This window comes from Mobula birostris, chromosome 22 (genome assembly GCF_030028105.1).
Source record: "Mobula birostris isolate sMobBir1 chromosome 22, sMobBir1.hap1, whole genome shotgun sequence".
NCBI classification, from domain to species: domain Eukaryota; kingdom Metazoa; phylum Chordata; class Chondrichthyes; order Myliobatiformes; family Myliobatidae; genus Mobula; species Mobula birostris.
This window is the reverse complement of record NC_092391.1, coordinates 35,746,887-35,773,802: the sequence shown is the minus strand read 5'-3', so window position 1 is coordinate 35,773,802 and position 26,916 is coordinate 35,746,887. Positions and strand designations below refer to the sequence as shown.

General features: G+C 40.9%; 1 protein-coding gene across 1 annotated transcript in view; it reads left to right on the top strand.

The window, feature by feature from the left end:
* brinp1 (bone morphogenetic protein/retinoic acid inducible neural-specific 1) overlaps nucleotides 1–26,916 on the top strand; it is a 283,823-nt gene that overhangs the window by 160,648 nt on the left and 96,259 nt on the right. Inside the window, exon 3 of the mRNA XM_072240025.1 lies at nucleotides 20,976–21,145. Coding sequence (XP_072096126.1) covers nucleotides 20,976–21,145 — 170 coding nt within the window. The remainder of the gene's footprint in view (nucleotides 1–20,975; nucleotides 21,146–26,916) is intronic.

Genomic DNA, 26,916 nt, shown 5'->3' with positions numbered 1-26,916 from the left:
TGTGTGTCTTTGGATTGTTAACCCACAGCTATAATCGTCCTTCAGATTGGATTCAGTGATGCTCACAACATCATACATGCCAATCTAACTCTGCTACATGTTCATCTGCTTTATTCCGTATACCACGTATATTCAAAATATAACACCTTCAGTCCTGTATTCATGAACTTTTTGATTTTGTTCCACTTTTACATTGCAAATCATCCTGTTATCTGCAATTGTGTCTTGTTATCAGCCTGTCCTGGCCAGCAGTCCCACTACACCCTGCCTCTATGTAAACCAGCCGCCCCATCCTCAGCCGTCCTGTTCCTATCCTCCTGCCAAATTAGTTCAAACCCTCCCAAACAGCTCTAGCAAACTTGCAAGCAAGGATATTGGTCCCCCTTAGGTTCAAGTGTAATTTGTTCCTTTTGTACAGGTCGTACCTTCCCCAGAAGAGATCCTAATTATTCAGAAATATGAACCCCTGCCCCCTGCACCATTTCCTCAGCCACGCATTTATCTGTGAAATGCTGCTATTCTTATTTTCACTGGTTACTGGCACAGGCATCAATTGAGAGATTACTACCCTGGAGCTCCTGTTTTTCAGCTTTCTACCTAGCTTCCTAAAATATTTCTTCAGGACCTCCTTGGTTTCCCTACCTTTTCATTGATTCCAATATGTACCAAGACTTCTGGTTGTTTCCTCCCCCTATTGAGAATGTCATGGATCCAATCCGAGACATCCCTGACCCTGGCACTTACGAAGCAACATACTATCTAGATGTCTCTATGGCATCCACAGAATTTTGTCTCTGTTCCTCTGACTATGGAATCTCATGTCACTGCTGCAGTGCTCTTTGTCTCTCTTCTCTTCTGAGACACAATGCCATGGACTGAGTCACTACGGCTCCCAGTGGTAGGTCGTCCCTCTCAACAGTATCCAAAATGTTATACTTACTATTGTGGGGAATGGCCACAGGGTTACTATGTACTGGCTATCCATTTCCCTTTCTTCTCCTGACGGTCTTCCATTTACCTGCCTCCTTCAAACTAATAGTGACTACCTCCCTGTAGCTGCTATGTGTTAGTCTCCCATATGAGCTAAAGGTTATTGGGCTGCAATTCCAGTTCTCCTAACATGTTCTCTGAGGAATTGCAGCTCAGTGTGGTTAACTGCGAGGCAGGAGGTCTCCCAGAATTCTCACTTAACACTGGCCCACTCGCACAATGGCTACTCCACTTGCCCCTGCCTTATTCTTATTCATCCTTGTTAATGAATCCTGTTCACTGATTGGGTGCATTTCAAACTCTGAAAGCTGCCACGAAGCACTAGTTTTTTCAATATTCTTCTCCCACACCCGTTCACTGATTAGGCGCAATTAAGACTCCAAAAACTGCCGCGAAGTGCTGCTTTTCTCATCGTCAATCACAGAACTGTGTGAAGTCGTCTCTTCTTCCCGCGCTCCCATTCACTGATTGGGTGCAATTCAGATTCCGAAAAAACAGTCACAAAGAGCTGCTTTTTTAATCTTCAATCACGGAGCTGTGTGAAGTCGCTTCTTCTCGCGATGATGTTCTCTGATTGGGTGCAATTCAAACTCCCTCCATACGCTGCCTGTTCATGTGCCTGTCTAAATGCCCCTTAAATGTTGCTGTTGTTTCTACCTCCCTCGCTCAGATTCCAGGCACCTACCGCTTTCAGTATCAAAGAAATGTAAATCCCCTTTAAACTCCTCCCCCCACCCACCACCTGTGAGAGGGATGCTCTCTAGTATTGAAAATTCCAAACAGCAAGAAAGATTCAACTATTTACTCTGTCTATGCCTCTCATTCCTTTTTGTACTACTATTAGGTTGTCTCTTAACCTCTGACACTCAAGAGAAAACAATCCAAATTTGTCCGAACTCTCTTTATAGATCATACTAATCCAAGCAGTATCTAAGTGAGCCTTTTCTTCAACTTTTCCAAATCTTCTGTGTTTCCTATAGTGGGGTGACTAGAATTGCACACAGTTGTCCAAAAGTTCCCAAACCAAAGCTTCATGCAGCTACAACATGAATTATATACACAGTAACCCAACTGATGAAGGCAAGTATGGCTTAAGCCCTTGTTATCACCCTATCTATGTGTGCTACCACTTACAGTGAGCTGTGAACTTGCACCCAAGATTCATACATCATTGCTGTGATGGGTCCTGCCATTTACTGTGTACTTAACCTCCCAGATACCTCACAGTTGTTTGTATTAAACTCAATCTGCTATTTCTCTGATCACACATATCCAACTGAATTCTTTGACAACCTTTCTCTCTGTCTACAACTTTGTAAGAGCCTATAAACTTACTAATCAACACACTACATCTTTATCCAAATATAGGTCCCAGGACTGACTCTTGTGGAACATTATTAGCCGCAGACCTCCAATCAGAGTAACTCCCCTTCTCCACTACCCACTGTATTCTATGGCCAAACCAATACTGATTGCAAGCTACCCACCCCCTCTACATTCCAATTTTCTGACTCAGTCATGAGGGACCTTGTCAAATGTTTTATTGATGTCCATGAGTACAACGGTCACTGCCCCACATCCTTGTCAACCCCTTGGAAAACGCAATCAGATTTGTAAGACGTGCATCACACAAAACCATGATGACTATCCCTAATAAGTCGATGCTTTTCCAGATGTTAGTAGAGCCTATCGCTAAGAATCTTCTCTAATAATTCCCTAACCAGTGATATAAGACTCTCTGGCCTACAAACGCCTGGTTTGTCTCTATTACCTTTTTTAAACGAAGGAAAAACATTAGCTATCTGCTAGTCCTCTGTGATCTTGCTTGTGACTAAAGAGGATGCAAGGATCTCTGTAAAAATCTTTCCTGTCTCTTTCAGTACCCATGAATATATGCCATCAAGGTCTGAGGTTTACCTATTTTCATACTCTTCAGGATTCCAATACCTCCTTATGTTTCAGGTCAACATACCTTATCACCCTCTTGACAGATATGCAAAGTACAGTGGATTCCAGTTAATTGGGCTTTTGGTTAATTGGGACTGCCATTTATTTGGGACAAGTCTTAAAGAAGACAAACAAATCAAGAAACTAGCTGGGCCTCACTTCATTTATTTGGGACATTATGCCGCTTATTTGGCGCAGGAGACTGTTACTCATGCACTTGTGTGGCCGTTAGACACTATACCATGCCTAGAGCCAACAGTGGCATCAGTTGCATGGGTTAGTGTTATGTTATCCATTTGAGCCGATGGACACCAATTCAAAAAGCCATAAATATTTTTTTTTAAATTTTGATTCAAACATTTTTGAGACCCTTACCACAAAACGATTTGACAAAAGCCAAAAAGGATACCCTAACAAATCAAATTAAAAGCCATCTGCCTAACACCACTCTTCGTTAGCTGGCCGAGATAACTAGAGTGCCATAATCTCCAACTGCATGCTTGATACATCAGCCTGATAAACTGTGAAAAGAATGAGCATTATGCGAGAGACCACAGGGAACATCCCAAAAACGAAAGCAACACACATCAAAGGTGCTGGTGAACGCAGCAGGCCAGGCAGCATCTCTAGGAAGAGGTACAGTCAACAGTTCGGGTCGAGACTCTTCGTCAGGACATGAGTCCGGCCCGAAACGTCGACTGTACCTCTTCCTAGAGATGCTGCCTGGCCTGCTGTGTTCACCAGCAACTTTGATGTGTGTTGCTTGAATTTCCAGCGTCTGCAGAATTCCTAGTGTTTACGAAAAAAAAACGAAAGCATGAAGGTTAGCATTCAGACGTTGAAGAGGCCCTCAACTGGTTTTTCATTGTAACTGGATCAGGTGTGCATGTCGGTGGACCAATGTTAAAAGACAAGTCAGAGAAGCCAGTTCAGAAGCTGGGTCATGAAGATTTTACGGCAACAGATGGTTGGTAGTAACGTAGACACCACATTAAGTTCAAGAAAACACATGGCAAGAAAGGTATTACTGATGCTGTAAGTGAGAAACATAGAAATCTACAAAACTTTCCTAAGTTTCTTCAAAATGTTGTGCAGATGATATCTATAGTGCTGATGAAATGGGCCTTTTTTTAATTATGCAGTGACTGACGCTCCCTTTGTTACAAATAAGTAACACTATCAGGTTCAAAGAAGGCAATGGATCACATAACTGTGTTGTGTTGATCAAGTATATCAGGATAAAAAGAAATTGTTAGTTATTAGGAAAAGTGTTAAACCTTATGCTTTAAGGGGATAAATTTGTCAATCGAGTAATATGCCAGCATACACTTGATGAATTCCTCTGCCAATAACCATTAGGACTAATAACACAGCTTTATAGTACTGTAATAATATTGGCAGTGTTCTAGTTTGTTCTGTATTTTATTTAATTACGTAATTTCTTACTCAGTTAAAGGGCCGTTGGTCTTTTTTATACCTTTTTAACTATATCCATGGACTTCGTCGGATAATTGGAGCAGCCATTTATTTCGGCCACAACTGATGTGTCCTAATTAACCAGACTCCACAGTACTCAGTTGGTATAAAACCTTAAGACCAGAAGTATCTTGCCCACTTTCTCTGGGTGCAGGTATAAATTGCCTACTTTGCCTTTCAGTGTTCTGACCCTCTTCCTATTTACCCTCTTGTACTTAAAGCATGTATAAAATGCTTTAGTATTTTCTTTAACCCGACTCACCAAAAACCTTTCATGGCCCTTCTTAGTCCTTCTTGATTTCCTTTTTAAATTCCTACCTGCTTCCTTCAAGGCCTTGTCCAATTTCTCACCTTTCTAAACCTTACATATGCTTACCGTTTTTGACTAAATTTGCAGTATCTCCTGTCATTTAATGTTTCTAAACTTTGTCCATCTCGTCTTTTTTTCCCTGACATGGTCATGTTGGTGCTGGATTCTGACCAACTGGCTTTCAAGAAACTCCCACGTCAGGTATGGACCTGCTCATTATCTGCTGCTCCAGATATATTCTCTCCAACCCCTGCCTAATACTGACTTAATCCCTTATTCGCACATTATTCCTGTCCACTCCCCCGAGACTTTTCTACCCACCTATTGATTAGAGGCTATATATAGCAGTCACTTAACCCATCGATTTGAACACCTTTGGAATGAGCTCAGAGGAAATCCGTGCAGTTTTAGGAAGAATACACAAACTCGATGCAAAAAACACTGGAGGTCAGGTTGTTATTCTACTAGCTACACCATTGTGACATCCAGTTGGTTCTGTAAATAAAATTATCCGCATCTCACCCTTGGCTCTTTTGGCCTTGACCTTAAGTTAATACTGAACTGTTGATCAGGGTTCAAATCCAGCAACAGCATGAGCAGTCTTACTCATGTGCGCCTGTAAATTCTAAATATAACAACTTTCATTTGCATGAATAAGCAGTCATCCCACATTCTACAAATTAGTAGCCTGCTTCATGTGACACGACACTCTGCGACTGTAGCAGCTAAACATAGAAACATGGAATTGTGCATCAACGTTGACAACATTTGTGTCGCTTGTATTTCAATCAAGTCATTAATAATTGGTTCATATAGGAAAGTAAAATGTGGCAAGTTGCCTCAAAAATGGCTTTCTTTAATATGCACAGTTTCCAATAACTTGTAATTAAACCATTAGCGTGGGTGACGCTGGCAAACTTACAGTAGGAGAAGGGATATTTAACGATACTTAGTAGGAAGGCAGGCTAACACCAATCATGGCATTTCCGTTACTTGACACAATAGGTAATAAGAGAACAAACTTGAACTCCTCTGAAAACATTAATTGTTTGGTATTTAACTCTGACAACAAAATAAGCAGCAGCTCCTTTGTCTTTTCTCCCTCTCAGTCTTACTCATGTGTTACCTGTCAGTGTTCGTACACTGGAGGTCTGCTCACATTCAAGTTGCAAATCACACACGCAGCAGAGATTAACAAATGTTTTGTATTGTGTCTTATGAGTATGATTGCTAAATAAATACATATTCAGTAAATAGAATGCTTGGTCATGTTGTTGCAAATGTTGCAACTTACTGTTTGAATTCCTCAGCAATGCCTTTGAATGGAAAATCCAATTGAAGGTAGTAGGGTCAGCCCAGTACATCACAGGTAAAGCCCTCCCAGCCATTGAGCACATCTACATGAAATGTTGTCATAGGAAAGCAGCATCCATCATCGGAGATCCTCACCACCGACGTCATGCTCTCTTCTTATTACAGCCATCAGATAGAGAGTGTAAGAGCCTGAGGACTCGCACCACCATGTTCAAGAACAGTTTCTACCCCTCAGCCATCATCAGGCTCTTGAATAAAAGGGGATAACTTCCCTTACTTGCCCCATCATTGAAATCTTCCCTCAATCAATGATCCCACTTTAAGGTCTCTTTATCTCATTATCTCATGTTCTCGTTATTTATGGCCATTTATTTATATTTGCATTTGCACAGTTTGTTGCCTTCTGCGCCCTGGTTGATCTTTCATTGATCCTGTTATAGTTACTATTCTATAGACTTGCTGAGTATGCCCACAAGAAAAGATGGTGACATATATCTACTTTGATAATAAGTTCATTTTGAACTTTGAAATAAGGCATCTAATGCACACATGCAGCAACATTTAGATTACATTTAGGTGTAGGTTATCAGTGGTAAGGGACGTTTATCACTCTTTTCAAAATCAAAATCAGAATCAGGTTTATTATCACTAACATATGTCTTGAAATCTTTTGTTTTGCGGCAGCAGGACATAGTGATGCACAAAAAATGTGATAAATTACAATAAGAAATACATTACTGCAAAAAGAGAACAAAATTAGTGAGATAGTGTTTATGGTTTCATTGTCAATTCAGAAAACTAATGGTGGAAGGACAGAGGTTGTTCCTAAAATATTGAGTGTGATTTTTCAAGCTCCTTGATGGCAGCGATAAGAAGAGGGAATGTCCTGGGTGATGGTTGTCCTTAATATAGAAGTTGAATTCATCACCTATTGAAAATGTCTTCGATAGTGGGTGGCCTCGTGCCCATGATACAGCTGGCTGAGTTTACAACCCTCTGCAGCTTTTTTCAATCCTGTGCATTGGCACCTCCATACCTACATCTGTCACCCATTGCACCTACCTGCACTAGTCCCATTTACCTGCTTTGGGTCTATAGCCCCTTGGTGATTCAAGTACTTGGGAGTATCTGCCTCCACTACCTTTTCAGACAGTGTGTTCCACCTCCTGTTTGAAAGGAGCCCCTGTAAGCCTACCTTTCCCTCAAACCTATACCCTCTTGTCTTATATATTTTCTCCATTGGAGAAAGATTCTGTCTATCTACCCATCTATCTTGCTCATAATTTTCATATACCTCCATCAGGACATCCCTCAGCCTTCTTCCACTCCAGGGAAAACAAAAGCCAGTTTCTTGTTCTAACAGATTGCTCCATTCCAGACAACATCCATCTTCCCTCTACAGCATAGTCACACCTTGGAAATAATTTGGGAAATGTGTAGCTCAGGTGGTTGATGGTTGGCAAGATTGGAGAACAACTCAACCCAACCATCAGACAGTCATGTCTTTATTAGAGACTGGTGACAGGAGCTGCATACAATTCGTACTTGCAGATACTTAAAAAACATTTTCCCACCTGCCTTGCTCAGTGGAAGTAGGACTCACCAACCATGAATGCATCAGGGCACCTGAAAAGAGAGACAAAATCCCATTTTATTGGCTTCATCTGTGCTGAGTTTGAAAACTAACCACTTCCGCACTGAAATTCTCCTCAGTAGTTTATAAAGGGTGGCACTGGTGCTGCAAACCCCTCAGATATTTTGGTCTTTTAGAACCCATCCAATGTGTGTTTTGATCATTCATCTAACTCATCAAAGGTCAGAAATGGAACTGAGGACCTCATGTGCTTTGGTTTAGATTATGAGAACACTCAGTCCTCTTTATTTGTCATTTAGAAATGCATACATGCATTAAGAAATTATACAATGTTTCTCCGGAGTGATTATCACAGAAAACAGGACAAACCAAAGACTAACACTGACAGAACCACATAATTATAACATATAGTTACAGCAGTGCAAAGCAATACCATAATTTGATGAAGAACAAACCATGGGCACGGTAAATAAAGTATCAAAAGTCCCCGAGTCGATCGACTCCCGAGTCCCCGATAGCAGGCGGCAAAAAGGAGAAACTCCCTGCCATAAACCTCCAGACACCGTTAACTTGCCGATGCCTTGGAAGCAGCCGACCACAGCTGACACTGAGTCCATCTGTCCGAAAACTTGAAGCTTCCGACCAGCCTCTCCGATACAGCCTCCCGAGCGCCATCCTCTGCCGAGCGCCTTCGACCTCGCCCTGGTGGCTCCATGTTTATACTCAGCGAGTCATTCAGGGAAGTGGCAAATAGATTCTAAGCTCCTGCTGAATTGCAATTTTGGATTATGAACTGAATCAATAGGGAAGGAAGCATCATTAAAGTTCAAAGTAAATTATCAAAGTACATATATGTCACCATCTACAATCCTGAGATTCATTTTCCTGTGGGCATACTCAGCAAATCTGTAGAATAGTAACTATAACAGGATCAATGAGAGATCAACCAGAGGGCAGAAGACAACAAACTATGCAAATGCAATTATAAATAAATAGTAATGAATAATGAGAACATGAGATAATGAGATAAAGAGTCCTTAAAGTGAGATCATTGATTGTGGGAAAATTTCAGTTATGGGGGAAGTGAGTGTAATTATCCCCTTTTATTTAAGAACCTGATTGTTTAGGGGTAGAAACTGTTCTTGAACTTGGTGGTATGAGTCCTGAGGCTCTTGCACCTTCCACCTGATAGCAATAGTAAAGAGAACATGGCCTGGATGGGGATCTCAGACAATGGATACTGCTTTCCTAGGACAGTGTTTCATGTGGATGAAATTATGCCTGTCATATAGAGATGATATTGACACCAATGAGCTTGCACTCATTTTATTTAGTGCCATTTCTTCTTACTGCATACAGATTTGCAAACCTTGAGACAGGCAGAGTGATGCTTGCCATTATCGTTTATATCCATTAAAAATTCATGATCAGTTTCCCTCTGTTTATCCAAAGTCATTCCTATATACTGAGTAATAGGTAAGAGTGAAATCTTTGCATCAGATAATTCAAATAACTCATGGACCATTACCATTTGAATTGTGATATAAAATCATTTCTGTTCCATAGTTCTACCCATCCACTGTATTTTTATTCTTATTTATAAAGCATTTTGAATAATAAAACTATGTGACAAGTCAACCGTAAATTCACTGATCTTGACAAAAAATTCTGTGATTGGCAAGTCGGATTGAGTTCATTTTTGCTCTGGTCGAAAATTTCCCTAAAGCTGTTCAATAAAGAAAAAAAATTATAATAGTGATCGATACAGAGGGAAAAGTCAGATTTAGTCTCTATGAACATCTGTAGTTGGCCAATTATGGTAAAACTCCCTTAAGATTTACCATGATTGATCTGGCCCGCATTTTCAATCCGTTTAATTATGTGCGCTTTAATGCCAGTGCTGCCAAATTGGATAGCGGTAATGTGGCTAATCCCATTTTCCATTCACTCATGGAGGATTCCGTTCTCAGCAGGTGGTAAAAATCACCCATTTCAAAAAAACCTGCAAAATTAAAAGGAGCCATAGATTACATATAGGCTTGTCAGTTTGTTACGATATATAGACTGTGACCAAAGAAAAGATGACTGGAGCCGCTTAGCACTTAAACGCAAGGGTGGTTATTCAGCACATCAAATAAACAAACCTTTGAAAATTAGCAAAAAGAAAACTGGCTATATTTACAAAAAGGTACCTACCAGGAACACACAATAATAGCTCCATACTTTGTCCAGTGTGAACTGTCGGCAGTTCGATATATATCCCTCCCTCTCCCCATCCCTCTCCACCTCTCTCTCCTTCTCTCCGCCCCCGACTCCCCCCTCCACTGAGAGCAATCCATCCCACTTTTCAAGGCATCAGGACATCCCATCTTAATTACCCTTAAATTTAAATTAGGACCACGTGAATTAGAATGTGATGCACCCCACAATGTAGTTACAATCATATTACAAAATAAACAGAAATATCTACCTTAAATACAGTATATGAACAACATGTACACATTTGCACATCCCCATTACTACAGAAGGCACCACAAAGCCAAACATTTTGGATTGTGTGTGTGTGTGTGTGTGTTAAAAACTTTGAATAGTTGGCCAGTTCTGATGTAAGGTCATCTTTGCTCTCTCCACAGATCCTTCCAGATCTGCAAGGTATTTTCAGCACTTCCTGCTTCTATTTTTATTTCAAATTTATAGTCTTGTAGTCTTTTCATTGCCTCAAGGAATCTCAGGTGAAGCAGAGAAATAGTAAAGTGTATAATTGCAAGGGATTTTGCTCTTTCAGTATACAGTTTTCCTGTATTTCTTCCATGCCTGACACCTAAAACACCAAATACTACAGATACTGGAACTCTAGAAACATTGGAAATGATGACAGCATTCAGCATGTTAGAAAGAGGAAGAGAAAACTTAACCCCTCCATTTTCTGTCAGGACAAAGCACAATAACATCAAAATCCTTTGGTTCTTCTGGCATAAGGGTCATAAGGGTCCTGTTCTAAAGGGCATAACAGCCCTTATGTTCTTTTAAACTTCTCCACTGTTGTAAATTAATGGCTATCTGACCTTGGCCTTGGCTGTTCTTTTATGCCTCTTTACTATATTTCTTGGCTCCCACATGGACCAAAATTCTGTAAAACTCAGTCTAGAATGGATTTAGTAATCTTGCCTCTACATATCTCTGGGATAAATAATTTGAAAGATTCACAACTCTCTCAATGAACAAACCCCTCTTCATCTCTATCTTAAATAGGTGTACATTGCTATGGAGTCATGAAGTCATATACAAGCCCTTTTGCCCACAAAGTTTCACTAAACATGGACTACCAATTTATACTAATAATACATTAATCCAATTATATTCTCCCCACATTGCTATCAACTCCTCAAAGGATTCTACAACTCATTTACATACCAGGATTAATTTACAGTAGCAAATTAACATTAACCAACATGTCTTTGGGATGTGATGGGGATCTGGAAGACCTGGAGAGTACCGGTATGGTCACAGGTAAAACATTGAAACTCCACACAGATAGCAGATCAGATCAGAGAAAACCTGTGCCTGGTGTACACTGTTTCATGCTTCTTCAGACTCTTACATGGAGCAATAAGATCACGTTGATGCTATAGCCAAGAAAACGCCGCAGTACATGTACTTCCTCAGAAGGTTAAGGAAGTTCAGCAAGTCTCTGATGATCCTCATAATTTTTTACAGATGCAACATAGAAAGCATCATATCTGGGTGCTTCACAGCTTGACATGGCAAATGCTGTGGTCAAGGAGGCAAGAAATTGCAGAGAGTTGTGAACAGTTCTCCGTGCATCATGAAAACCGGCCTCCCCTTCAATGACTCTCTACACTTCCCTCTGCATTGAGAAAGCAACCAACGTAATAAGAGACCCTTCACACCTTGGTGATTTTCTCTTCTCCCCCCTCCCGTCAGGCAGAAAATACATAAGCTTGAAAGCACACGCCATCAGGTTCTAAAACAGCTTCTATAACACTCTTAGCAGACTCTTGAATGGACACACACAAAATGCCAGAGGAACTAAGCAGGCCAGGCAGGTTCTATGGAAATGCGTAAATGTCGACATTTCAGGTCAAGACCGTTCAAGTTTTTCCATCATTTTGCGGTGTGTTACTTTCATTTCCAGCACCTGTAGATTTTCTTTTGTTCTTGCACCTCTTGCACAATAAAGATAAACTCTTGATCACCTGCTGTGTAGGTGCTTACACCTGCCCCTGCACCATCTCCTTCACTCCTATTCAGGACCCAAAACGTCCTTCCAGGTGAGACAACACTTCTCTGTGAGTCTTTTGGGGTCACCTACTGTATCCAGTGCTCCTGGTGTGGCCTCCTGAATATGGGTGAGACCCAATGCAGGTTGAGAGACCACCGCTGAGCACCTACACTCCGTCCGCTAGAAAAAGTGGAATCTCCCAGTGGCGACCTATTTCAATTCCACTTCCCATTCCCATTCCAACATGGCAGTCCACGGCCTCTTCTGTTGCGATGAGGCCACATTCAGGTTGGAGGAGCAACACCCTATGTTCCATTTGGGTAGCCTCCAACCTGATGGCATGAACATCGATTTCTCAAACTCCCAGTAATGTCACCCTCCCCCCCCTTCACCATTCCCATCCCCTTTTCCATCTCTTGCCCTATCTCCTTACCTGGCCATCACCTCCCTCTGGTGCTCCTCCCCCTTTTCTTTCTTCCATGGCCTTCTGTCCTCTCTTACTAGATTCCCTCCTCTACAGCCCTGTGTCTCTTTCACCAATCAACTTCTCAGCTCTTTACTTCACCCTTCCCAGTTTCACCTATCACCTTGTCTTTCTGCCTTCCTTCCTCCCACCTTCTAAATCTGACTCCTTGTCTTTCTTTTTCTCCAGTCCTGATGAAGGGTCTGAGCCCGAAACGTTGACTATACTCTTTTCCATAAAAGCTGCCTGGCCATCTTAGTTCCTCCAGCATTTTGTGTGTGTTGCTTGGATGTCCAGCATCTGCACATTTTCTTTTGATTGTGATAAACTCTTGATCTCTCAGTCTATCTGGTCATTCCCCTTGCACCGTATTTATCTGCCTGCACTACACTGCCTGTGTAGTGTAACAATAGATTCTGATTTCTGATAATGTTTTTCCTTTTGTACTGTCATGATGTATTTATATTTGGAATGGTCTTTCAGAATAGAAGATAAAACAAAGCTTTTTTCATATCTCGTATATGTTACTGAACAAACCAATTGCCAATTACTTCCTATTCTTCTAAATTTCAATTAGTATTAGTCCTACTCTCACCCTTTCTACATATATCAGTCCTTAATCCCATAACGAACCTACGGAACCTTTGCTGAACTCTCCATTGTGAGCATCTTTTTCTGTACCAAAACTATATCCCAAAAGCAAAAATAAAATTTTTAATGCTCGAAATGTGAAATGACTACAAAATGTCGGAAATACTTGACAAATTAGGCTGCACTGGACAGAAACCAATGGGGTTTATTTTTCAGGTCAGTAATCTTTGAATCATAATTAGGAAAAGTTGGAAGTGGAACATTTTCTCACAGAAGATTGTGAACATCTGGAAGTTTGTACTGCAGTAGGTTGTGAAGTCTGTATTCATGGTGGTATTTGAAGATAAAACAGATAAATGTTAAAGAATTTAGTCTGATGGGCAACTGGCAAAGAAAAGGTGATATGGCCTGTTGCAGATCACCCAGTGTCTTGGATGGAGGGAGAATTTTGAGATTCCTGCTCCTCTTATATTGAAGCTGCTGCAGAGGAGCGAAATGGGGGGAACAGTTGGAATGTCTATGATCAGATGGAGTGCTTGAATGACTGAATGACACAAATGGTGACAGTGCTGCTGAGAGAGTTGTGGGATTCTTGTTAATTACAGCAGATTGTGGGGAGATTAAAACAACACACATAAAAGTTGCTGGTGAACGCAGCAGGCCAGGCAGCATCTCTAGGAAGAGGTACAGTTGACGTTTCAGGCCGAGACCCTTCGTCAGGACTAACTGTAAGAAGAGATAGTAAGAGAGACCCCCTGCCCCTCCCACTTTCAAATCTCTTACTATCTCTTCTTTAAGTTAGTCCTGACGAAGGGTCTCATCCCGAAACGTCGACTGCACCTCTTCCTAGAGATGCTGCCTGGCCTGCTGCGTTCACCAGCAACTTTTATGTGTGTTGCTTGAAATTCCAGCATCTGCAGGTTTCCTCGTGTCTGTGGGGAGATTAAATGGGATTAGTGTAATAAAGTGCTTGATGCTGCTGGTGAAACATGGCAACAGGTTTTATTTACAGGAGCCTTAGGACCCACATCACCAAGTTCAGGAACAGTTAGTATTCCTCAACCATTAGGCTCTTTAACCAGAAGGGATAACTTCAGTCAACTTCACTCGCCCTATCACTGAACCGTTCCCACAACCTATGGACTTACTTTCAAGGATTAATCTCATATTCGGTGACATTTATTGCTTATTCATTATTTTTACTATTTCTTTGTTTCTTTCTTTTTGTACTTGCACACCGTTTGTCCGTCCTGTTGGGTGCGGTCTGTAATTGATTCTATTGTGTTTCTTGTATATGGCTGTGAATGCCTGCAAGGAAAAGGGCAGCATAGTAGCGTAATGATTAGCATAACACCTTACAGCATCAGCGATGTGGGTTCAATTCCTGTCACTGCCTGTAAGGAGTTTGTACGTTCTCCCCATGGACCACGTGGGTTTCCTCCAGGCCTCCGGTTGCCTCCACAGTCCAAAGATGTACTGTTTGGTGGGTTAGTTGTTCGTTATAAATTATCCTGTGATTAGGCTAGGATTAAATTTGGGGAATACTCAAAGAACCGGAAGGGCCTACTCCACATTGTACTCAATCAATCAATAAAATAATCTCAGGGATGCATATGCTGACATGTATATATACTTTAATAATGAATTTATTTTGAACTTTGAACATGAACTCTGATGGTCAGCAGTAAGTCAAGGAGCCTATTTGTTTATTATATGACTTATTGGAGGGAGATTTATGATAAACAAGAAAGGACAAAAAATGAATTTTGCAACGATGAGTGATAAAACACCATGGCTGCTAGTAAACTGAAATGAAAAAAAAGAGTGCTAAAAGTAGCCAGCGGTTCAGGCAGCATTTGTGGAGAGAGAAGTACTGAGTTAACATTACAGATTTATGATCTCCCTTCAGAAGCAGCTTGTTCTCAGACAAACTGGAAAGACCAGTTACCTGAAATTGTTGAATTCAATGCTGGATGAGGTACTGTTGCTTGAGGTTGTTGGGCTTCATTGGAACAGCAAAACAAGACAAATACTGAGAAGTCAGAAAGGAAGTGGTATGGAGAATTAACCTGAAGATAACTGGTCATCTCAGGATCTTCACTGTGGACGATACAAAACAGTAACCCAAACTGCTTTTAGTTTCTCTAGTGTTACCCTCATCATGAGCACCAATGCAGCACAGTAGATTGAAAGATGTGCAACTGAATCACTGCTTCAGCTGGAAGGAATTTACGGGCCCCAGACGGTGGGGAGGGTACAAAATGAAGTGGCAAGTGTTGCTCCTCCTGTTGCTGCATTGGGAAGATGCCATGAAAAAAGGAGTGTTTGTTGGTGGAGACGGTGAGTGGGTCCGGAGCATCACAGTGCATGCAATTCTTTCTGTGGTCCTTTCTGCTCTCATTTGCTTCTTTTCCTGAATACCTTCAATTACATCTTTAGCTTTGTGATTATTTTGTGAGTGTAATGGATTGGATTTCTATAATCTATCAAAACAAGAAGAAAGATGATCTTTTAATGATTCTCAGGGAAATTTGCCAGAAATCTTGTGCATACCCCACCCAATAGAAGTTTACAGTTAAATTACCCAAGCACTTGCACTTGGCAGGTGTACCTACCCAAGCACATTAATGTTGTCTGTTGGAAGTCCAGATGATACAAGAACAGTGATTCAAAAAAGCAAAAGGATATAAGACTGTCACATTTACTCTCCAATGATCTGAAATCTAGATTATTCACTATCACTTTCAGAACAGTGACTTAGGAGCAACATCACATCCAAAAACAATATTTTTGTTAAAGTACCATTAAGTACCATTGATTCAAAATGGAGCTTGCTCACCTGACCAATATAAAAGATCAATGATCTCCATCATCTGAAAGCTCATAAGACTGACAATAAATGTTCTTCTAACAGTAGGCGAATGGAATTAGATGTTTTACTAATCTGCAAGTTTTCAAGTGGAGATTCATGCTTCTTTTCCTTTCAACAGGGTATGGTAAATTGATACCATTTCCTGTCAATATGAAGGCCATGATTTGCAGCCTTTCATTTGCACACTGGAAAAGCACTGATATTTGCTTTAAATGTTTTAATTCCAATGAAATAGGTGATATCTACTTCTTCAAGCTTTCATAAATCTTAGAATTTAATCTAATTGTCAAATGCACGGCAATTTTTTTAAAGAATTGGAAGGCACTTAACTGTAAAGAGGACAGAATGTTTGAAATTGGGTATGCCAACAAGCTGCCAATCATCACAGGAAACAGCATGTACAAGTTCCAAAAGCATTAAAATGAGGCCTGACCATCAAAATAGTTCAAGCCTCCTGCTGCTTGTCTAATTAATTCACGGTCGCCTGGTTGATTTATCCCAAAAACCAGAATCCACACAATAAAAGGTGAGCCTATGCCAATATAACATTGTGCTGACCCATGCTCACAATATGCAGAAACATTTGCAACTCTCATCTGAATTCTGTCAACTGTAACTCAGCACTTTTGGTCACAATCCAGATTTCTTAAGGTGAATTGAGCTACTTGAACTAGCATTCTGGATCGTTAGCTCAGGAAAGCACTATCTGATTTAGAATGCATTCCCTTCCTCCCCACTTTCCCATAAAGTTCAAAGTTCAAAGTAAATTTATTATTAACTTTATTGTGAGCAAACGTATTATCAACTATATTAAATGTATTATCAACTCAGCTATGGAAAGTGGGCCCAGGTAGAACAAAGGATAACTTGTGAACAGCAGAACATAGTTTCTGCAATTCAGTGTAAACAATGCCATATTATACACAAAAGGGAGTCCGTCCACAAGGCACCTCAGTAATATTGCAAGGGGAGACCAGAACAGGCCTGTTAACAGACTCAGAAGCATGGGATCCAGTCTTTGGAGATCATGGGCCTGGAAACTAACATGAACTGCTCAAACCTTCAAAGAAAAAGAGCAGAGAGAAAATGGATTAGATCATGCCAAACCTACTTCCTCAGATGGTCTAAATGTAGCCTAATAACTAGGCCTGTAAAATATACCTACTCCCTAAAAGGTCCAAACTAAGCCTAATAACTAGGCCTAAAAATACTGATTGGAGCTATAAAATTAGAGCATTGAGAATAAGACAACATATTCCCTATCAATTTAATCCAGAATAAGACTCCCACACACCCAGATACAAAAGAGATCACCAAAAACTACGCAAAGCAGGGAAGGTATAACTTCTTTGAACTTGCGTATAGCCCTGTACTTCCTCTATGATAGATCTCCCATGCCCCCCAAAGGCTGTCCAACTCAAGTGGCACCCCAACCCTTCACAGGGGTAGATGTACAGTAATATGATGCTCCAGAACAACCGCTCCCCAAGCAGGCCAGACAATAACCTTCTTGGTCAAATCCCCTTCTCTTTCCCTCTAGCCTCCCCCTCCCCCACAAGGCCCCCTTCTCTCTCCCCACCATGTCCCACTTTCTCCCTGCCATACATCCCCTTGTTCCCCGTCAGTCCCCATTGAACCTCCATCCCCCAACCCTACACCTATCCCTAACCCTAACTGTCACACCCCACAGTCCCTCCCCTCCCTGTCCCTTCCAGCCCCTGATTTCCATCTCCCGACCCTACCACTAACCCTAACCTTAAGCAAGTGTATTTTTTTTTACTGAGGCTAAGCAAGGTTGGACAAATCTCCAAATGCATAATCTATTCATTAAACTTGTGTACTGGCCAATATCTAACGAGAATGTCATGAACAGAGCAAACACAAAAAGAGAAATAATGTATGAGATCATGAAAAGGCAACATAACTTCGTTGGACATGTGATCAGGAAAGAGGAGTTAGAATGCACGGTAATTATGGGAAAGATTAAAGGGAAGAAAGCAAGAGGTAGACAAAGACAAATGATGATGAAGACAGCAGCCAGAGAACTGGAAATGAATACCAATGAATACCTGAAGCAGGAGTGTGTGGGCCATGACAGTCAAAGCAAAAACTGGGCACAGCACCTGATGATGATGATGATTGACCATAGAAATGGAATGACTCATGCAAGGAAAGTGAAGAGGTACATACTACAATGGTGACATTTACACTGAACAGTTCAGACACCTAGATAAGTCACAGCATAGCCTCTTAGCAGAGATTGATGGAAGTTGTAGTAAGAGTCAACACATTTCTGTGAATAAGTAGGACCAGTGCTACATTTTGAGCAGAAGGTCTTTTCAACCATGGGTGCATGGAGACTGGCAAGGGAAAATCAGAAAACCACAAACCTGAGTCTTGGCTTCCTGCGCATGCTCAGTATATATATTAAAACTCTTTTAACAGGATTAATCTGGTGAAGAAAGTCGCTTTGAATATCCAATCTGTGGAATTGTTTCATTGCACTACCATTTGGACCACTGGTAGACAGCAACCCTGCAATAGCTTTACTTTCTTGCTCAGAATATATTTCATGAAGTGTGTCAGTAACCAAAGAACAAAGTTTTAGGTTAATATCCAATTAAAATCCAAATTGGGGATTTAAAAAAAAATACTCAGCAAGTTTTCATGATTTGGAATACACAAACTGAAAGAGAAGTGAAAGCAGAATCAACAGCGATTTTCAAAAAGGATTATCCAAATATTTTGAAAGAATAAAGTCACTACTGATTGCATAGTGCAAAGGGTAGGGGAGTATGATTATTTGGACAGCTCCTTCCAAAAGCTGACATCAGGTGTTAGGATGTATGAGTTTTTAAGTCAGGAAAGACACTGAACACACAATCAGAACATGCACTGTGACACATCTTTTAAAGAAGAAAGGGAGGACAGAAGGCAGGAAATTATTATCCTGATCTCAGTGAGTGGTAAGATTTTAGAGTGGGTGCAATTTCAGTATATAATAGAATAAGATGAAGTTAGTATGGTTTTGTTAAGGGAAGATCTTGGCTGTCAAATCTGCTAGAATTTCTTGAGGAGGTAACAAGCAGGCTTGACAGTAGATGTTATTTACTTGGATTTCCAGGAGAGCTTTGACAAGTTCCTTGTGGAACAGCACTGGTCACCAACCTCCTGGCAGATTATGCTCCATCATCTACTACCACCTTTCTGTGAGCAAGCCAATTCGGAATCCACTCAGCCAAATTTCCCTGGATCACATTCCTCCTGACTTAATGGATGAGCCTTCCATTGTCAAGATGCCTTACTAAAATCCATATATATCACATCCACTGCTCTACCTTCTCAATATGTTTTGAAACTTCCTGAAAAAATTCATTCAAGCTCATGAGCCATGAGTCGCCCCTCACAAAGCCATGCTGACTCTGCCTAATTGGACTGTGCTTCTCCAAATCCTTGTAAATCCTGTCCCTCAGCGTCTTCTCCAATAGTTTGCCTACCATTGATGTAAGACGCACTGGTGTATAACTCCCAGGATTATCCTTATTTCTTTCTTGAACAAAGGAATAATATTTGCCATCCCCAGATCCTCTGGCACTACTTCTGTGGCTGGTGAGGGAGCAACAATCTTTCCCCTTGCTTATCATGGTAACCTGAGCTATATCGTCTGGCCCCAAGGACATATTTATCCTAATATGTCTCAGGAGTTCCAGCACATCACCTTTCTTAATGTTGACATGTTCTTCCAGCATATCAGCCTGTTCCACACAGACCTCACATTCTTCAAGGTTGTTCTCACTGGGCAATACTGAAGCAAAGTATTCATTATGTACCTCCCCTATCTCCTGTGACTTCAGGCATATGGTTCTTCTTTTATCCCTGATCGGTACTAACCTCACTCTAGTTTTCCTCTTGTTCTTCATATACATGTAGAATGCTTTGCAGTTTTCCTTACTGTTTGTCACCAAGATCTTCTCATGGCCCCTTCTGGTTCTCCTAAGCCCATTCTTAATTCATTTCTGTCCACCTTGTAACTTTCAAGAGCCCTACCTGATTCTTGTTTCCTAAAGCTTAAACGTGCTTCTTTTTTCCTCTTGACTAGATATTCCATATCTTTTGTCAACCATTGTTCCTTCATCCTAGCACTTTTTTCTTGCCTCAGTCTGACAATCCTATCCCAAACCCCATGCAAGTGTTCCCTAAAATTTCCATTGTACATTTCCCTGAGTACATCCGATCCCAACTTATGCTCCCAGGTTCCTGCCTAATAGCATCATAATTTGCCCTCCCCCAATCAAATGCTTTCCCATATTGTTTGTTCCTGTCCCTCTCCATGGCTATGGTAAAGGTCAGGGAGTTGTCGTCACCATCTCCGAAATTCTCTTCTAACTTACTGTAGGTTGGCAGAGAGTGGGCCAGGAAGTGACTGATGGAGTACGGTACAGGGAAGTGTGTGATTATGTACTTTCATAGAAAGAATAAAGATGTAGACTGTCTTATAAATGTTGAGAAATTCAGTAATCGGAGATGCAACGGGACTTGGGTGTCCGAAATGATTCCCTCATGGCTAACATGTATGGGGTGCCCCTTTATATTATGGGCTTATGAATTATGCAAGCTTGTTTGTGCTTCTGGATTTCAGCTGAGCCAGAGAGAAACCTAATGTTGTTTCTGCAGAGTAAGAAGGCATTTGTGTTATTGCTCTACTTCAAGCTTACTCAGAGAATGTCTTGTTCACTTGTGGCATGTTACAAGTTGCCTTGTTTCTTAACTAATTGAGAAAAGAGCCTGATGATTGTAAGGTTACCTGGCTCATCTATCATTGCAGACAAAGATCTCAGCATGTCTGGTATCTACAATGGTTAAAGAGTACTTTGAAGATTACTCCTACTGACTGACATAAATTCCACAGGTGTATGCATTGTTGAAGGGAGGGCTTACCATTGTCACAATCAACTCCGCAAGCAGTACTGTCAGAAGAATTATTTTTAAAACTGAATAAAAATATTTGTTTTGTAATTGAATGTATTTGCTAAAACAATGGTGCCATCACATGGAATCAAAGAGTACTAATGTGTAGAAGAAGAGCTGTCCATGTTTATTGATATGTATGACGATATTATTCTTTTTCTTTTGCTGGTAACCTTTGCTAAAGTTTTAATTATTCTCTCTTTGCAGGAGAGGAAGCACTTACTATGTATATGGACAAAAGCATGTTAGACAGAAAGTCAGTAAATGCCAGTCAGAGTGTAGAGGCCCTTCATCAGCTAGCCTCTTCATATTTCATTGATCGTGATGGGACCATGCGAAGACTTCATGAAATCCAGATCTCTACTGGAGCAATCAAGGTACTTCACTCACAATCTTTTCCAATACAAAAAAATGGTGTTGAGTAATGGCCGTGACAGTGGTCATTCTCCTTGGTTAAAAGGTGATTTATCCTATATTGTCATTCAGTAGAGTAAGAATAATACACATTGCCTTCTTTGACATTCTGTCAGATTACGACTTCAAATGACAGAGTGAAAATAAAAAGGTGAATGGAAGAAAAATCTATTGATACTAGGGTGCATGTTGAATTACTAACCTACGATCATATTCATTGTTTCCATTCTCTTTACGTGGCATCAAACTGTTTCCTTAAAGCACCAGTTTCTACATGATTTCAAATGGAGTAGTTTATAATAACTCTATGTGCTTGCAAACATTAGTGTGCAATTCAGACATCTGTCTTTGTAAATAAAGGTGGCTATAAAGCAGGTTGTATCGAATTTTTGCAGGTTGTGTCAAATTGGTCAAAATAATGCAATCTTTATCATTCCAATATTGTAACAGTAAAGCAAGCACAGTTGTTCATGTGATAAGGGATGTGTGTGTGTGTGAAAGGGAGAGAGAGAGAGAGAGAGAGAAAGATAGTGTGTAAGCAGGCCGACCTTACAAAACTGTTAGCATGGTAAGCTGTCCCGGTATATTTCAGTCAGGGACTTGAAGTACAGATTCATGACATAAAAGAGATTTGCATCTGATACGTGTTATGCTCATTCCACGAGTCGCACATAAACCGTAATTTTGATGAGAGATACCAATTGACTGAAATGTACCAGTCAATTTCTGAGACGGGAGCTATGGGTGCCAAAGATGGAGTGATGAAATTCAACGTAATCAGTGGTGTCAGGTCTTATGAACAGGGAAACTGGAGAACTCTGCAGCAGAGGACACTTTGAGCTCTTTTTCAGAACAAAATGTTCCTCAAAAGACAACTGCTGGCTGGGACCTCAGTATACACCATTTCCATCAAAATTTTCTAAGATGGATTTCTTCCCACTGATCTGTAAATGTGGTATAAGTATGTTTTTGGATCTCAGGCTTTTATGGCCTGACATCATGATGCAGACGTAGCACGTTGAGCAGGAAGTTATATTGACAGTACAGTTTATAAATTAATTCTGAATCTCCCATGCAAACATGACTGTGATATTTCCTCATTATCTCCATTATCAACAATAACTGTGTCATGCCAATACCTTCTGTCACTTTTGATGTTCCACTAAGTGCCACAGATGCTAAACTTTCCTTTCAAAGTATTGACCGAGTGATCACAAAATACTCACAAAGTGATTATCCATTCATTAGTTACACAAAATTATAAACACAAGATATCCTGCAGATGCCAGAAATCCAAAGTAGCACACACAAAATGCTGGAGGAACTCAGCAGGTCAGACGGCATCTATGGAAATGAATAAACAGTCGATGTTTCGGGCTAAGATACTTCTTCAGGACCGAAAAGGTAGGGGGAAGATGCCAGAATAAAAAGATGGGGGTAGAGGAAGGAGACTAGCTAGAAGGTGATAGTTGAAGCCAGGTGGATAGGAAAGGTAAAGGGCTGGAGGAGAAGGAATCTGGCAGGAGAGGAGAATGGACATTGGAAAATTAGAAGGAGGAGGGGACCCACGAGAGATGATAGGCAGGTAAGAAGAGGTAAGATGCCAGAGAGGGGAATAGAAGAAGAGAGGAGCAGGAAGGAAAAATTTTTTACTGGAAGGAGAAATCAATCTTCATGCCATCATGTTAGAGGCTACCCAGATGGAATATAAGGTGTTGCTCCTCCACCCTGAGGAAGGCCTCATCTTGGCACAAGAGTAAACCATGGACTGACATGTCAGAAAGGGAATGGGAAGTGGAATTAAACTGTTTGGCCACTGGGAAGTTCCACTTTTGGTGGATAGAGCGGATGTGCTGGATGAAGCGGTCCACAATTTACTACGGGTCTCACCTGCTCAATGATCTGCACTGGAAGGATAAGTGAACCAATGTTTTTGACCTCGGGCCATAAACGTTCTGGACTCAGTCACAGGAAAGATCCCTGAATCTTTTTTCTCTGTATTACAAACACAAGAAAATCTTCAGGTGCTGTAGGCTCCTCCACCATAGGAAACAGCCTCTCCACACTCACTCTATCAGGGCCTTTCATCATTTGATAGATTTCAATCAGATCACCCCTCATTCTTCCAAAGCATTTCATAACTTAGCCCTGTTGGAACACGGACCATAACCAGCTGTTCTATCATGAGTACAAATGTAGCTACTCTGCGATGACTTTTCCTGGATTTCTTGAGTAAATCAAGCTGATCTCCTAACTACATTTCCAGCCTCCATTATTAAAAACTATGTACCACTTTATCATAGATATTAGCAAAGAAAGTGAACTGGGACACTAACCATGGGATTGCTAGACCTATTCATCACTAACTGCTGCTGACACAACATTAACTGCCTCGATTTTTCCTTTACTTGCTTCAACCTCTGCCTTCTGAAACGGCAAGCTCTCCATTCACAATCTTTGTAGCATTAGCCAATCTGCTGACAACAAGTAATGTGGGTAGGGTTTGGTGTACTGAGCTATCTCTTGAAGAAGCCGTAAGTCAGCTCTCAGCCTGATCAGGAATAGTCAGTGTGGTTTTGTGCATGAAAATGCTTTGAATATTTCTAATGCAGTAACTAAAGGTATAGATGAAGCCATGGCAACGGAAGCTGTCTATGTAGACTTCAGTAAGGCCTTTGATAAGGCCCCACGTGACAGGCTGATCTAGGAACTTGGGCTGCATGGAATTGAGGAGATGCTGATGAAATAGTTTCAGAATTGTCTCAGTAATCGGAAGCAAAGGGTGATGATTGAAGGATGATTCTCTGACCAAAGGCTGTGACCAGTGGGGTGCCAGGGTCAGTTTTGGGACCTCTGTCATTCAATATATATGTAAATGATTTGAATATGAATGCACTTAGCGCAAATTAGTGAGTCTCGGTGAAAGTGAAGCAGGTTAAAATGAATTGCAAAGAGATCTTGGTCGGATAGCAAAATGGGCTGAGAAATAGCTAATGGATTTCAATTAAGGTGAGTGCAAGATGATTGCGTTTTGGACAGTCAAACTAGGGTAGGATTGATACGGTAAATGGCAAGGCACTGACAAGTGTTGTGGAATAGAGGCACCTGGAAGTACAAGTGTAAAGGTCACTAGAAGTGGCCGTGCAAGTAGTGAGGGTGATGAAGAGAGTCATTGTGTTGCAATTATATAAGTTGTTGCTGTATACAGTTTTGGTCATCCAGTTAGGAAAGACCTTATCAAGCTGGAGAGGGTGCCGAGAGATTTACAAGGATGCAATTAAGTTGGTTTTGAATAAAGTTGACAGCCGTAGTGTTTTGCCCAGGAATAGGGAGTCCAAAACTAGTTCATACAGATACAAGGCTAGATACAGATACTGAAAAGAGATAGGAAAAGTAACTTCTTTACAGAGGGCAGTGAGTACTAGGAATGAGCCGCCAGAGGAAGTGGTCAAGGTGTATAGAAATGTAACATTTAAGAGGCATTTGGTTAGCTATATGGGCGGGGGGGGGGAGGTGCGTAGAATGAGTCTGGATAGTTATGGGCTGAACACGGGCAAGTGGGACAAGTGGGAGGACACATGGTCAGTATGGACCAGCTGAGCCAGAGGGACTTTCCCATGTTGCATTTCTCTAGGACTCTATATGTCTGAAAGCAGTTAAACCATTTAAAATTTTAAAACTTAACATGGGTTCCACATTCATTTCGGATGGAAAGCCTACTATCTCTGAATATTAAATTTTCCCTGGTTTTAATTGCACTGTTTTGAAATAACAAAACAATCTAATAGGACATAATGTTCCTATGCACGTATGTCTGTAATATACCTAAGTATACAGTAGATTATCAATATTCCTGCTAATTGGACGGTGAGGGGGTAATCCAGGCTTTAACTTTTGTGATTGTGTTTGTGGGTTGTGGATGGCTTCAGCAAGTTTGCTTATTGTAACACGCAAAAAATGCTGGAAGAACACAGAAGGTCAGGCAGCATCAAGGAAGATGAATAAACAGTTGATGTTCCAGGCCAAGACCCTTCATCAGGCCTGAAAGGGAAGGTATTGGTTCATGGCCTCCTCTTCTGCCACAATAAGGCCAATTTTAGGGTGAAGCAGTCACCGACAATAAAATAAATTAACTAAAATAAATATGACTACAGCACACACATTCTTACAATTCAAGTATTCTTTTTATTTTCATCCAAAATGTTGTGAAGTCAGGACAGAACACTGCTGTTTTTGCATAGAACTAGCTTATCAGTTGCAGACCCGGGACTTCTCAGAAAGGCAGCGTCCATTATTAGGGATCCCCAGCACCCAGGGCATGCCCTTTTCTCATTGTTACCATCAGGTGGGAGGTGCAGAAGCCTGAAGGCACACACTCAGCGATTCAGGAACAGCTTCTTCTCCTCTGCCATCCGATTCCTCTATGAACAGTTAACCTCGTGAACACTACCTCACTTTTTTAATATATGTTATTTCTGTTTTTTGCATGATTTTTAATCTATTCAGTCTACATATACTGTAATTGATTTACTTATTTATTTATTTATTTTTTCCCTTCTTCTATATTATGTATTGGATTCAGCTGCTGCTGCTAAGTTAACAAATTTCACGACACATGCCAGTGATAATAAACCTGATTCTGATTCACAAGATGAATGGCCATGCACAATAGAGGTGTTAAAGTCAATCAAAACTTCAAGCAGATAGTCGATGATATTTTGGAGTTAGTAAAGACAATAGAGCCATTGTTGTTGGGTATGTTTCATATTCTTCTTGTCCTCTTATCTATTTCTCTCTGGCATCCCCTATGTTTTAGGAAAACCTAAATGGATGTTATGTTTTGAAAAAACCTTTCTGGAAAAGTTGCACTACTGAGGCCTCACTTGTAAACATTGCTGCAGTCTATCTCGTCTGTAGGAGCATTACTAAAGGGAATTCTGAGGGACAAGATCTCCCACCATTTGGATATTCAAGGCCTAATCAGAAATAATCAGCGTGGTTTTGTGTATGGAAATCTTTTGGCTATTTCTAAAGAGGTAACTAAAGGAGTAGATGAAGAAATGGCAATGGAAGCTGTCTATATGGAGAGCTCACTTATGATCTCACTTCAAAGGTCTTGCTTGGTTGCAACTGCCAAAGTCTCTCCTTGCCTCACAGCAGCTTCCACACTCCCTCCTCTTTGTCCCGTAGAGGACAACGTAAATCTTACTGAATTTCAATAGTGCAGAATGTCTGAAACTCCATGACAGTTTCATTAAAGACAGTTGGCTGTTGATATCAGAGACATACGTGCAACAGTCCTGCTTAATATTAGCACAAGTACAACCTCTCTTTGACAACAGAATGTCTAGTGCTAGTCATATTTGGGAGCCACAGTGCTGATTGCCAGCATTTCGGTAGTAACATTACTGATGGCCTTGCTTGTGTCTTGTAGTGCTGAAGTTGTGCTAGTAGCCAGTTTCTCTAGCAGTGCTGAGGCCATGTTGATGCTTTCATAGCCAATCTGGCAAGTTCCCAGAACAGGAGCACTAAAATCCAGAAACATTCCACAGCCCTTCGATGGCAGCCATACACAGTAGGGTATAGATAGTGTGGGAAGCTAGTACATCTAAGGTACTACATAGGCCAGATAGCAACAAACCCACCATGGCTTTGGTTCAGACTAAAGATCCCATTTTATAAGGGGTACACTTGGCAGCCAGTGATAGGCTTGTCAGCCACATATCCAGTAAGT